At 46.9% G+C, this 15,008-nt stretch overlaps 1 protein-coding gene across 3 annotated transcripts in view; it reads right to left on the reverse strand.

Moving 5' to 3' along the window:
• The window catches only part of col18a1a (collagen type XVIII alpha 1 chain a), a 30,617-nt gene extending 16,350 nt beyond the window's left edge, over positions 1–14,267 (reverse strand). For 2 of the 3 annotated variants that reach the window (XM_061287112.1, XM_061287113.1), the window contains exons 1-2: positions 14,073–14,267; positions 13,910–13,983 (exon numbers count right to left, since the gene is read on the reverse strand). In XM_061287112.1, the coding sequence (XP_061143096.1) occupies positions 13,910–13,983; positions 14,073–14,080 (82 nt within the window). In that variant the 5' untranslated portion in view covers positions 14,081–14,267. The remainder of the gene's footprint in view (positions 1–13,909; positions 13,984–14,072) is intronic. The other variant, XM_061287111.1, reaches the window with a different exon arrangement.
• Between the last annotated feature and the right edge of the window lie 741 nt (positions 14,268–15,008).

The following is a 15,008-nucleotide window of genomic DNA, read 5'->3' on the forward strand; positions in this document are numbered from 1 at the left end:
CGAGCCACCGGGCTGAGTTGACAGAGAGCCTCAACATCACTGGCAAGTAGCTTAAGCTCTTTTCGGCATCACAATGAGCACAGGATGGAAGCCAGAGCCATCAAGACACAAACGTTGACATGAAGAACCAGTCCTGACAGGAGCCATTTTTTACAGTGACACAGTTTTTGAATTGATTTGATCAACATTTGAATTGTATGAATGGTACTGCTTCTGACACTAATGACAATCTTGAAATGTTATAAAAATGACTGTAATGAAAATAAAAAAGTTTTTTTTTTTTTTTATTCCAATCCAGAAGCAAGGGAGAGAAAAGACACACTCGGGCCAAGTTTTCTTGTGAGCAGACTCAATGAGCCGCATCACCGTTTGCCAGTGTGCGAACCTAACTAGACAACTTATTGGTGGGCCGGCCGGGTTAATCAACGTTTTGGCCTGCGTTCTAATGATTCGCCTCAAGCTCCCAGAATTCCTTTGGTTCGCACAAATCCAATGCAGGTTGGCAGAGCGGTCAAGAGGAAACATTTACAAGGGAAATTAGAGGCCAATTCACTTTGGCGTGTCCTCAAAATATTCCACCAGCAGCTCAAATTTGGAAAAACCTGCAAACTTGGGAAATACATTTTGGATATATATTTTTTTAAGCACGGCTTGGAAAACACCTAAAGCTTGTCATAAAAGACAGCCCTTTCAAGTACAAAGTAGCAGAGTCATTACAAGTACATAAGTCGAGGATTTCCTGTTTTGGAGAGGCACATTTGGGTTTGAAAGAGCTAATTGCAGCCTAGACACTTGAAACATTCTCTGAGTCAAACCGAGAAAGAGACAATGTTTGACTGTCCTCCATCACGGTTTCAGACCCCCCTCCCCTTGAAAACATTAAATGGGGGGGTTGTCATGCCTGAGTGAGAGTCGGGCTAAAATGTAATTGCTTCATGTGCCAGCACGTCGCATGTTCACAGCTTCCCCTCTCATTCGGTTGAAGAATGACTTTTTTCCCATGGACCTTCTTTCAATTGAGTTCAAATGTTGACGACCCGCTGAGAGGGGGACACCTGCGCTTTGGAGGGCTCGGCTAACGTCAACACAGCAAAAGAGGACTACATAATGGCTCAATCGCATTGGCACCGCATGTTGTTAACATGAAATGTTTGTGGAGATGTTTGAGCAAAGGCTCAAGACAAGTTCCAAGCCACCCCCCAAAAGAATGAAACTCAAGACTCAGGCCCAGGCCATCAAGGGGAATGAATGACGGGCTAATTACTGCAAACAATGGGAAATCATCCAGGCCAGGTCAAGGACAGCAGCTCATCTGACAAGTTATTCCATACTCGTTTGGGTATTGAATTTCATTTGCAGAGTTGACATTTGAATGTAGCACAACTTTAATACTTTTTGTTAGAGGATAAAACCCAAGCCTCTCTTAATTCGACCCATGGGGATAACAAAACATACATTTGACATTGAAAGATTTGGATATTTTAAAACAACAGTTATTGTACCTTTTGTCTACTGGAGGTCGCACTGACGACGACCGCTTATGTGAAATTGTCACTCGGACGCCTGATGACAATGATGCACTTGGTTCCCACCTTTTAGGAGCAAAAGTAAGCCTACTCCATATTTAGGACTACAAGACGCTCGGTATTGCAAAATGTCTGTCAAGAGAGCTTGGTTTGATGGTATGTGCATGGACACACTTGGGCAGCACTAGTGCGACACCCGCTGAGCAGCTGTACGCTTTTTATTTGGGGTTCGGCCCTTCGGCTGCTGTCCAAACAGAGACGCACAACCGAACCCGGACAAAGGCTACGCAGATTGAAAATACAAAAACGCTGGTGTCACATCTCTGGGGCACTTCACCCCCCACCTCACCGGTGTTATTTCAGCAAGCAAGGGTCAGCGACCTCTTGCCGCGAGTCACCATCTCGGGCGCTTTTACGAGCTCCGAGGCGCTGGCTTTGAAACGCACGCAGACGCTCGGGCGTGTGGACACACACAAACAAAAAGTCCGACTACAATCGCACAGCATGTCGCGGCCGAGGCGCACAGTCAACACAAACACGCCAGCATATGCTTGAAAGACAGAACCGCTGCTCGCCCGCCGGGACTCCAGACACGGAATTCGGGCCGAAATTGGAGATTTTTGTAAATATGTCATGTGTGCACGAATAATTGCACGTCTGTCCGTACAATCCTTTTCATCTGACTCCCAAATGTTGAGAATGTTTTTGTGAATGTTTGGAAACAACGTCATCACCATGACAACTGTTCATGTCATGGATCAAAATGTCCCTTTAGAAAATTTGGGTTTGAGTCATTTCACGCTTGACCTTACATAAACATGTTTTTACTTTAACAAACAAGATCGAGGAAGGACGAATTAATTATTAAAAGATACGCAAGTGAGAAACACCTGACGCCTTGGCTCAGTTCAAACTGGAAAGCGTTGAAGCCCGAAGGCGAGAGCTGTTGGGAAATGTCTCCCTCTGCTGGCAACAAGCGGCCCTGCTCAAATACATCAGAAAGGCAAGCTCGGTCTGATCAATACAGAGAAATCCCTGCAGGCCTGCGACAAGTAATTGATGCATAATAATACAAATAATATCAATGAAAAATAATTTGATGAAAGTGTGCATGTAAGACAAACTAAAATGCTTCAACACTTGGATGTCAAAAACACAATTAACACAGCACCAGTCGAAAAGGTTTCGAAGATAAAAAGATGTGCTTGATGTGTGTTAGCAACATTTGCAGCAACAATGGCATCAGCGACCCCAAATGATTCTATCTCACGTCTTTGCCGTTGGCCAAGACAAATTTATACAGGTGCTGGGCTCCAAACAAAAGGACACCTGGTGAAAATCAAACAGGAAAGAAAAACAACTGTCCACGCCAAATGTGAGATAAAGCACCCTGTGGAATTGGCGATAAGATACAAAACGACATCATGCGGTTCCCGCTGTGGTCAGAGGAAAAGTGCAAATCTTGATTTGGTGCTACAGCTTGCACAAGCATGATGATGTCACAGCGCACAGGAAACCGCAACGACGTGCGCTGCGGGGATTAGGTTTCCCCGTTTGACAGATCAAGCCCTTAAAGCTCCTTAATATCAAACATGAAATGACATTCAAAAGGTGAACTTAAGCCGCCATGCTGCATCATGCAACCAAAGGCCAAACGCAAAGCGCTGACTTGAGCAGAAAGTGGAGAGGAGTCTCCTCCTAGCGGCGCTTTCAGAGCAGGCAGCTTCCACTTTGAACACAATGACTCATGTGCGGTTATTGTGATGATTTTTTGGGGGGATTGCTCTCCCACTAACATGCATTAAGTCAAGATTCCAAACCTTGATCTACTTTTGCTAGTCAGCATTTTCAAAGTCACTTTTCAGTTCTATTCCTGTTCTTCAGCATGCACATTTTGCATTCTACCACAACTGCCGTGCTTTTTTTTTCTTCTCTTTCTCCAGATTTGTTAATATGTTCCTTCAATACCTCGGGGTTATTGACGCACGTACAATATTCTTTGAGTGCTTGGACTCTGAGGCGAAGGCTTTGACAAATCATTGACCTGCTTTGCAGACTCTCCCACACCTGGAATCCAGACAGAGTCGAACAGGAGCAAGGGTGAGGGGCTCGCTCGCATACGAATCGACCCAAATGCAGCAGAGTGAGAGGAAAATAGCCACCAGCTACATTTGAAATTTCCTCCATGCAGCCATTGGGGTTCTAAATTTCTTCTCCAACACCGACCGGTTGGACTCCAAAGATCAGATGGGGAAACTCTCCGTGGGGGGGATAAATGACTGACAGGATGTTCTGGTCTTTGAGACTTGCTGTATTTACATGACTCATTCTTGTCTATATCCTGGCTGACTATTTGGCAGCGGGTTAAGGTGAGCTCACTGGAGCAGCATAGAATGCAAAGGAGCTGCGCTTTAGCACCTGAAAGACAAGCCCAAAGCTTTTTTTTCCCCTCCGACCACACTGGCTCTTGTTTGATGCCGAGCGCCGGCTTTTATAAGCCCATAAATATGTCAAGGCCGTTAAGTAAACAATGCTTTTTTCTGCCATAAGGAAGGAAAGAAATCAGCAGACATTTCAAATGCATGTAAACACCTTCCTTCCTTCCTTTTTTTTGGAGGGGGGGCGGGATTAAAACAGACGGCCAGACTATTTGGTTGGGGACTTGGTGATGATGGCAGCTTACGTCGCCGCTTTCAGCTGGTTTCGTGTTTGGACAGCTGTTGACGACAACGCTTCCGAGAATCAAGAGCAGCGATCCCGAGTTCGGGGATTTAGATGGCGACCGGAAGAGCGACTGCGTCACGCATCACATCGACTCTATTTGTCCCCGAGTCGCATTTGTTTTTCAAGCCGAATTTCCCCGATTAGACACTCCCCGGGGGAGAGAAATGTACTTTGCGCCAGATTCTTTTCGGGCACATTAGAGAGTATGGTTGTTAAAATCCCCCTTTCATGTAAAAGTTGGCTTGCAAGTGGAGAGGCGCAATTCACACCATAAAGCATCATCGGCTTCTCTTATGTGATTTGTTTGTTTTTTCCAGAGAAGGGGTAATTGTGCTTACGGCCCACATGATTGAGAATTTCCTGTCACACACTCCGAGGCTCTTTGGCCTTTCCTTCCCGCTCCAAACGCATGTCGTGAAACAGTCAGACGAGACGAGTTGGGAATGTTGGCCCGGGTACAATCCGCCGTCCCTTTGTCACCGGCGGACCGGACGCCTCGCCAGGGATTTATCTTTATGGCTTTGAATGGCGCAGAAGACCCCAGAAAGATCTCTCGTGACATTACGGGAGAAAATTGATGTGCCAAACTCTCAGAGAATTTATTTCCGCTCCCTGAAGCATGCCAAGATGAGTAACATGTTGCTGTGCAGTTTTCCAGCGTGAATCAGCAACGGCAGCGACGTTTCTTGCAAACAGATGGCAAGAGGGGAAATCCAGATGTGGACCAAGAATGGCCGTCGGAGCCTTTCCTTCTTATCTCAAGTCTGGCTTTCGGGAATATGTTGCCAGTTACATGGAAGAAGCTGAGTTGACGATAAAGAAAAGCTCATTTTGTATCACAAATAAAGTAAGAATGGATTCATTCACGCTTCACCGCAGACTTTGTTGAACATTTCCCTGACACGACTTTCTGCTCCAGCAAAACATGTGACGGCAAGATGTTCGATTCCGAGCCAGCCCCTTAGGTGAACTCGACAAAGGGATTTCCAAAAAGGAAACTTCAAAGCCGATTTGAGCTCGGCGGCTTTCGGAGGAAGAACATTGATTAGCGGGAGGAAATGCCGTGCCATTGCCAGAACTTGATGGGCAGAGGTCCGAAAACGCAGACGGCGTCATCTCACTCAACTGCCATATACAGGAAAGACGACCCAACTGAAGTTTTCATTGTATCCTGCACAGATTCAGGACATCCTCAGCCCCCAAACCCAACCCAGGACTGGACGGTAGAGGAAAGTGCATCTCGAGTTTTTTTCCTCAATTCAGTCCAGATAAATTCAGGTATCAGAATATTGCCAGGGACTTTTTGGAGTCAACTACTCCACAAAAAGGAGCGTTCCGGAAAAGAAAGAACCAAACCATTCCTGTGGGTTTTAAACAAAGGCATTTTTGGAGGGGGTGTGATGAACTTCGCATGTGTCAACCTTCTCGACGCGCTCCGAAAACATTGCCGAAAGTGGAGGTGGAGAGCGAGATTGTAATATTTTCAGCAGACCTTGCTGGATTTCCTGCAAGTTGTTTTTGAAAAAGGAAGTCAAGGGAGCCTCTTCGGTAGCGAGGCCAGGCCTTGCTAGGAAGGAGCTTCACTTTGCACTTGAGCTACCTGAACGAAAGATGCCTTCAAAGGACATAAGACAGAGTTTCAAAGCTGGCTAAAGCGCAACAAGAGGAAGCCTCGCGAAGGACACAATGTCGCCCTTTCAAGTCCGCGTCTCATACTCATTATTTGTCTTTGGGTCACCAGTTCATGAGCGGGTCCGAGGAGAAAATGCCAGGTTGGAAGGGTGTGGAGGCACACTTAAGCGTCCACGGCGCAACCTTGAATGACTAGATGGGGCCGGCCGCCTCCTTTCATCACTCAAGACAACCAAGGAAGGCTGGAGTGACGCACGAGCCGGCAAATTGCTACCTGCAAGGTTTTTTCCACATTTCCTTGCTAGCCAATACCCACGCAGACGAGAGCGTTCGACTCAGACCGCTCGGGCTTATCGATAATGGGACCGTGAGGTGGCGCGAGAGTCCCACTCAAGCGAGTGGCCATGCCATCCAGATGCCCGTAGAGAAATGGTCCCCCAGATATATGTCACTTGTTGGGGGTCTGGCTGTGGCACCTTGACAGGACGGCAAAACAAAGAAGATTCCAGTTGGGCTGTGTTTCATTTGGGGGGTAGGTAAAAAAGGGATCCGCGGCCATTATCTGCATTCTCCACTACGTCTGACTATTCACCAAGGCGACTTCAGAGTGTGTGTGTGTGTGTGTGCGACACTACACCCCCCCACCCTCATTTCAGCTGCAGCCACTGAGTTTAGGGACATTTAGATGATTGACAGCCAGCAGAAATAAAGTCAGAAGGCGCTGACCACGTTTGCAGGTTTCCTCCGGTTACTGTCGTACTTTGCCGTGAAATCCCACGTTACGCACTTTGGGTGGATTTTAGTCTTTGTTCAACTGATGTCTGCCTCGGAACAATGGAAGATGGTCATTTGTTAAGGCAACCTCGAAAGGAACCGTTAAGTGAATTCAGAGTTTTCTTTCAACTCTTTTCTTGCTTTGAAAATAAGCATTGACAAGCTCTTCCATCAAGTGTGATGAGAGCAGACTTCTTCCTTCCCTTGCAAGAGAAAAATAAATATCCAGATCCGATTTGAGAGCAGATTTTCTTGTCTTTTCCAAAGCTAGCTATCGCAATGTGTATTCAGCAAAAAATAAGATCAACAACGACAATTAAGACAAAATAAATACGGGACCAGCAGCCAGAGTAAAAAAAAAAAAAAAACTTCCATGAATCATCATTACTGGAAGACATTGTGACATGTTGCTGACAACTTCCTTGAAGTTATTGTGGAAAAGTAACTTTTGAATTGCTGCCACTTAAATAGTTGGCCTCTGCCCAGCCATCCGCGCGCGATCAACGATACCACCGACTAAATAGTGGAGCCCAAAATGTGTCTAACGTGAGTTGCTTTGGATTTTGTCAGTCGGGAGGGACGTCAAACTATTATGATGAATGATTATAATTAGCCACACGTCAACTTTGTCTGCCTGTGGCTAATCTTAATTAACCAGCGATGGCTTTCGTGATTCATCTGTAGACTAGACTCGATTTTGCGCTCGCCAATTATTGTACTGTCATTGCTTTTTGGAAACAATAAGACAAGAGAATTCTTCATCCTTTTTGTATTTTTGAATTGTGAACAAAAAACTGATAATGCGTCTGTCTCTTTGACTATGAAAGAAGGGCAATGGTGCACGTGTGCAAACTCTTAGTGGACAGTTTCATGCTTGAAAAGTTGGAGATAGTAGAAAAGAAAGATCCTAGAAATCCTCAAAGAAGCACAAAAAGTCAAGACTTAACCTTTGTGTGTCACAGGTTGCAAAAGGTAATGAGGAGTCGCGGACGCGCTGCAGCCTGTCGGCTTCATAAATCAAACGGCGCGTCTTGGTCACATTCCAAGACATGCTCATATCTAATAAAACGGAGGCCCGCCGGCCGCTTTGACATCGCCGACGTCCACTGACAAACTTCCCAGGCTATGGGCATTCTTTGCATTCTCCTGCCAATCATGCGGGACAATTTATTGACTGACCATCGGAAAAAGGGGCCGTACGTGCGAGAAGGACGGCGGAATCGAGGCGTTTGGCCTTTAAGGGTTAGCCACTTAACCACCCTCAACTCGCACAACGCGCCAAGCTAGCCACACGGCGCCCGAGTGAAGCAACTATCTGTCATTTCCAGCTCCTGTCTTGTCTTGATTCGCCCCTTCATTTATGTTCAAAGCGCAGAGAACAACACGTGCCAAATGTTTGATTGGAAGGGGAAGTTTTTCATGATGAAAAGGACACTTTATCACCATCCGCACTGACTATCTCACCGACGACACACCCATTCACCAGCGCAGACGTTTTGCTTGTCTCCACAGGTCCAAGATGTTGCAGAGCAGCTGGGAAGCTGGAAAATCGTCAAATGGATATTCGCATTCGCTCAACCTTCAGCCTGTGCAAACTATTTCAAACTAAGGTCCTTGAAGACCTTTGGCAGTTAACTTTGCCTCTCGTTGACACTTTAATCTCCTGGAATGAATTGAAACAATGGCCGCCAGACGGTGACGTCACGCCGACGGCGATATCAGAGGCCCGCCCCGCCCCGCCGGGATACAGAAGTGAAGAGAAGCCGGAGTGACAAAGAGGCCTTTCATCCACAAGACAATATCAGGGCCGTCAATTAGTACAGAGAAGATTAGAGTCCGGGGTGCCGGCATTCGTAACCCCCCCTCTTTTGGGCGCCGCAAAAATCAAATCCAATCAAATCTTCCACTTCCTTCGTTTGAGCTTACACCAAGCACAGGCATTTTCTAATCCACGTGGTGGAGCTTTAGAGAGTGCAGCAAACTGATTTCCATTGAACTTAGTGAACCAGCTGAACGGCCCCACGTGGGGGGGGGGGGGTTTCTTTTCAAAACATACAGTAATCGTGACAACACACAAGGCCGCAGCAGTTTTGAATATTGTGTCACGGGTCCAAAGTAAGCACTGCCGCATCTTGAGGCATCCAAGTGGAGGAGCTCCACCCAGGCAAAGATCTGCAGGTATTCCTTCCCTCGGGCATCAAGCGACCTCGCCGTACTTTCGGAGTTGGATAGATGGAAGAATGATAAGCCAGCCATCCCGAGGCTGAGGGGGATCTTTGTTACGGAAATAGTTAGGAATGACATGCCAACCCAACTAAGAGAAGAAATCCTGGATGATTGAGTTGTTTGCCAGTTATTTGTGGCAACCAGCAACTCTTGATGAAGTCTATGTGACAACAAAGCATGGCGTGATTTGACATTAACGCATTCAGTGCCATTGACGGTTATCGACGTCAGAGATATTAACTGGGTTGGCAGTGAATGAGTTCAACGGGTCGGACTGGCTAAAACTACAAAAGGCAAAAAGGATTTTATAAGAAATCTTCACACACTTGATGGACAAAATATTTGATAGGGGATTCAAACGCACAAATTTGACCGTTTGAAAAAGGTGTGACCCTCTTGTTGTGCTTTCCACATCCAGGACAGGAAACGATATTCAATAAATGGAGATGGCAAAGTCAACAAGGGCTGAGAAACCACGGGATTGTGTTCAACCTGATGTTTTCACAAGCACTTTGCATCCCTCAAAGGCTCAGCGAATTCCTCGGAATGAAGTAGTTTGGCTCGCCAGATGAATGGCCCCCGCAAATCTCTCTGGTCAGTCCTTTAAATATTTAATGCCCTCATGGCTGACCTCCTCCCCTGATCCAAAGCTCTGAATGGATGGCACCGTGCCACCTGGCCCAAAGCAAGCGAGGAGTGAATAGAGGGCAGCCTTTATTGTCTGCAAACTCACCGTTCACACAATTACAAGTTATGAGCATTCGTTTGAGGTGGATTGATGCAGACTCTGCTTCCCACCCCGCGCCACTTTCCTTGTTTTCAACACGTGAAACCGGCAAAGTGGACTCTACACCGCAACCAGCTTGGAAATATTCCGCTTAGGAGCACAAAACAAGATCAACTTATGCGGTACGATCCTTTGGCAGTTCAATATCAGCCTAAAGACTGAACGTGACTTGGGACACACTTGTTTTCAGACCCTGAAGGTGAACAGATTCGTCTTGGATTTGGATTTTGGGACAAGTGAAGTCGACGACAGACACTCTGTTACTGGCTCTAGGTCCAGGCTTGGATTGGGATTGTGAGAACTGGGACAACCTAAGCCGACAACAGACACTCTGTTACTGGCACAAGGTCCAGGCTTGGATTTGGATCGCAGAGCACTACTGAGCTGACTCTTTGTGCCACACTTGAAGAGAGCTTCCCTAAACAAAGTCCTGAGCGCCAACCACAACTTTTGAAAGACTCTCCAATGTATGACCCTTGGACAATCCATAACTTCTCTTGTTGTGCCTGTAGGCGTGGGCACCCTAGCCTTTTTCCAAGTCGTACTTCCAACAGAAGAAGGAAACCTCAGCAAATCCCCCTTTTGTCACAAGCCCTCGAGACTCGACTTGATGGTAATCTGCTCGGCCGGCCCATGGGATTCTCCTCAATTCACTCACCCCCGCGGTGTGAGATTTGCCAGTGGGCAAAAAAAAAAACAGAAGACAAGTGCCTTAGAGACACAGCGACTCTTGAGGGACGGGTGAATGAGCGGAATCCGCGGCCGCTTTCAAAGGCGGCTTGCGAATCGCCAGAGTCAATCAGAAGATAAGACCACATAACAGAGAGCCACGTTTGAAACGGACAAAGGCATTCCTAGGAGAGGCCTCGTGAAATCTTCAATGGTCCATTCACTCGTTTTGCAAAATGCATGGAGTGGGATACTGCGGCTTCAGTTGACCAAAGGTCACATCTGGCACTTTAAATATGCTTCAACTAACCTGTAAATGGGAGGAAAAGCTCACTCAAGTCTCGGTGAGTGTGTCCCCCCCCCAAAAAAATCCAGTGATTCTGCAAGAGGGGTGGTCTCTTGTTTGGTGTCATGTGTTCAAGGACAAGAGAAGGCCGCCTACAGCGAGAGACGGGGAACAAAGTGGCATGGCAGGTCGAAAGATCTGGTTTCCTCCCGTAGCAGCCAACCCAAATTCACCTTTTGTTAAGATTGATACATTCCAACAGTTTGCATATTGTTGACATCATTTCAGTGGATCATCAAATCGTATCTTTATTGACAAATTCGATGAAAACCATCCACACGCAACCTCCCCTTCAAATGGGAGTAAAAGGTTATCACTTTAGGACCAGTGCACTCGTTATTATTCTTTTTTTCCCACCAAAATGCAGCTGTGGAAACTCCGGCAAACGTGACTCGGGTCGGGGCTGGGCTGGGAAAGACCAGCAGATAAGTGAGGGTTTTGCCCCCAACAGGAAAGAGCTCAGCATGCCTTGAGTGCCGAAGACATTTGGGCCCACGGCACAAGCCGCCACGCTGACCCGCTCCCCTTTGCGGCGAGACTAGCAATTAGCCCAAAGCTCTGCATTTTGTCATGGGCCGCAACATGAGAGACGGCAGCACCTGAAACTCAAGTGGCGCCACATCCACCATACAAATAACACTGTTTGCAATTCAAAAGCCTTCCCAGGTGTCTTCATGACGTATTTGCCAAGTACATTTGTCAAGGACGGACTTTTTTTCTCCATACTTGGTCAAGTTTGTTTCGCGAGATGCACGTGTTTCTTTTTGAATGGCAGCAGTTAGAAATAGCAAACGGGAAAAAGAAAACCCAATGACGAATAACTCAAACCTTTCTCTAAACGTTTCCTCCATGTCCGTGGACGCTAAATTAAACAGCGTGTGTGTGTGTTTTTGTGTGTGCGTGTGTGAGCAGGCGTGGGAGGGGGCTGTCTGAAACTAGGCCATGTTTTTCAATGTCCTGACCCGATCTAAAGATTTGCAACAGAATTTAGACGGGGCAATCCAAGTAAGCAAAGCAGGATGTGCTGACAAAAACATAGACGCAATTTCAAAGCCAGTACCAAAATGGCTCCTGTCTTCACATGCCATCTTTTCGAAACAATCACAAAGCTACAAATGAAGAAGAATGCGCGACCTTACGAGTTAGCCGACTTACATCTCGGTGAGTGACACAGGCACACACATACAACACACGTATACACGCATACACACACGCACATGTATAATCACATGTACACACACACGCACACAAATTCTGCACTCTGGAAAGAGGGAGCGTTAATCCCTCGCGTCAAGGTTGTGCAAAGGCAGAGAAAAGTGAGCCAATAAGGGAGGTGCAGACCACTTGACACTTGGAATGAACCCCCTCACCCCCCACCCCACCCCACCCCAGCCCCGGCCCCACCCCCAGCCACAAGTCCAAACCTGGTAACCCTGACACTCCTAGATAGAAGCCATCCTCGAGACGGGAGAGGCTTAATGACCTTTGAAATCCACGCGACGGAGATGGCGCCTCGATGCGCAGCACCTCATGAGGTGCTCCATCACCAATAAGTATAGCGACTGGCAAATCCAGGGATTAGACATCACAAGGTTGAGTGAGTCAACAGAATCTGCGCATAGCCGGCCCATTTATTTCATCATCCGAAAAGTGCCACCCATCTGCAGCCTCAGACAATATTTCATTCTTGGAGCCTGTCAATCTTTTGTGAGGGTTAAGGTTGGGGGGGGTGAACTTTCTCTCTGCGTGCACAATCCGACTATGTTCCAAATGCGGAATGCCCCGAGGCCAACTGTGATTTTTAATGTGGCATCTAATTCAGCCATTAAATGGCCCGGCGGGGTGTCCCCTTACAAGCGGCCCCCTACCTCCCTCCCCCCCTCCTTCCTTTTCCTCATCCCCCTCCCCTCAGGCAAAACCACCGCTGGGTGCATGTCAAAGATCACATGACAATAGGGATTCCTGACCCAGCCGGGGACTGGGAATAAATTAGAGCCCAATTCAAACATGTCACACGCACGCATGCACGACATCGCCGCCGCCGAATGGAAGGAGGACTTTGCGACCGATGATGTCACGTTGCCAAAGGTTTCTACTTCTACAGGTACATGAAGGATCTCAACACATGAGAGATGAGTGGCTCAAGGAGAGAGCCGTCTCACTTTAGCAAGAAGTAGTAGAGCAGCTCAACTGGTGCTTGCAACTCCCAAAGACTTGGACAATTTGTCTTGAGAGAGAACATTTGTCATAAAGATGGACTGAAAGTCACACCATTTTGCAATAATCTGCTCCAAGGAGGTCCAAACTCAAGGCAAACAGATCATCCGTCACTTTTGAGTATCCCCCCCACCCTAGGAGCCTTTGGACTCCGATCGCTTGTCAATCAAATATTAATCAACGCCCTCTCAATTTCATCTCCCTATCAACTGACAGTGCAACAAAACATCAACCAGATTAAATACACAGATCAATTATTCAACGACAGAAGACGGTTCTTTCATTCGGGAATATATTTTGGCGTTCCGACAGCCCGAAGATTGCCAAGTGACATTTTGTCATGTTCAGTCCAGACAAGGAACGCAGAACAACTGGACTTTTTTGTTGTTGTTGTTGACGCACTCGTCTACCGAGGCGCCTCTTTGATTGACTGCGTTCACCTCCACGTCAGAATCCACGGAACCAAATGGCTAAATAGTGGACATGCGGAATATTTTAACGCACCTCAGACCAGGAGACAATCAAATCAATGGAGGAAAGGAAAAGTCAACTTAACCCATGGATTGTTGCCATTGGGCGAGTCTCCTATGCTATGTTGACACCCGGGCGGGTCAATTCATATTTGTCATCATTGCAAACACAAGCGTATGGGGAAGGTGTCACTTGATGAAATGAATATGGAAATAGACATGCACAAAACAAATCGGATGGATTTAAAGTCAATTGGGAATCCAGCTTTAGTCAATTTCAAACAGGCCAAGATACGGTTTGTTATTTATGGACAAAGCATCCATGCATGCATCCATGCATGCATGCATCCATCCATCCATCCATCCATCCATCCATCCATCCATCCATCCATCCATCCATCCATCCATCCATCCATCCATTTCATTCTTACTCTTCCGGCGTGTGTTGGCGGGCATTTGTCGACTTGTGACAATTCTCAAACAACCCAAGCGCTCAAAGTTTGATTGCACAGTTATGAGATGTGCAAAGTCTCCTTACCTGGCCATTGCGTTGCAGCCTGCCTTGCAAAAACGAGGAAGCAGCACAAAAAGCGCTCCAGCCCTGCGGAACACCTGTAAGAAGGCAGCAGAATAAAACAATTCCAATGCGCCACTTTTAGGTGACAAAGCTGCAAAAGTTGCGCTGCAAACGTGGCGTGTACCTCATCATCAGGTCTCTTGCGCTGTCCCCGAGCCAAGAAGAATAGTTTTGGACGCTCTCTCGCTCCCGGCCGGTGTTGCGCCGCTCGCTTCTCCAGCTGATGCACGAAGAGCAAAAAAAGTGAGCAAGCAGTGTGTGGGGCCGACCGGCTCGCCTCGCAGCGCCCACCGGGGACTTCCTCCAAGTCGTTGGTGCGAATTATTTCCTGCGCGTGGGCTCGGAGGTGTGTCTTGCAACTTGGGAAGAAAAAAAAAAAAAAAAAAGGGTAACTGAAAGCACATTTTTTGGATGGATTGATGATGTACCTGCAAGAAGCCTGGGATCAATTCTGCAAAAAACTACTGCAGTAAAGATGACATTGAACAAATATCCATCAATAACATGTTTCAATATCAATGTCGGATCAACTGGATTTGGGGGTCAAGATGCAAAACTCAAAAAATATTTGAATCTGTTGCTTGTAAACGTTGTATCGAATGGAATCAAATGAAATTTAAAACTCAATCCATTTTTCAATGAGCCTGATGAGAATAATAATCCATCTGAAAAATATGGGTGCTTCACACCCTTCTTACAGTGACATTTTGCGCTCCTTGTGCTCATTGTGTGCAATGGGTGTCAAAAGTACTCGAGGTGCTGTGTAAACACACGTTTTGCACGGGAAAATGTGTCGTTCATGTCGGCTTTGCACTGTCATTAACCCGCCCGCCCGCTTGTGCTCGCAAGGGCACAAGGCTCGTGTAAAGAGCTTCTTGTTTACTCTGTACGGAAGAAAGAAAGGAAGGCCACTTCAACCTTGACTCACACATTTTGTATGGAGCTGTTACTGTGCCCAAGATGCATTTTTCTTCTTCTTGCCTTTTTAGGACTTGGCACACACTGTGACCGACCACAAGCTGAGATCACACAGGGTGTTTGGCCTCCTCGTGACTTTGCT

The sequence above is a fragment of the Syngnathus typhle genome, linkage group LG9, assembly GCF_033458585.1.
Source record: "Syngnathus typhle isolate RoL2023-S1 ecotype Sweden linkage group LG9, RoL_Styp_1.0, whole genome shotgun sequence".
Classification (NCBI taxonomy): domain Eukaryota; kingdom Metazoa; phylum Chordata; class Actinopteri; order Syngnathiformes; family Syngnathidae; genus Syngnathus; species Syngnathus typhle.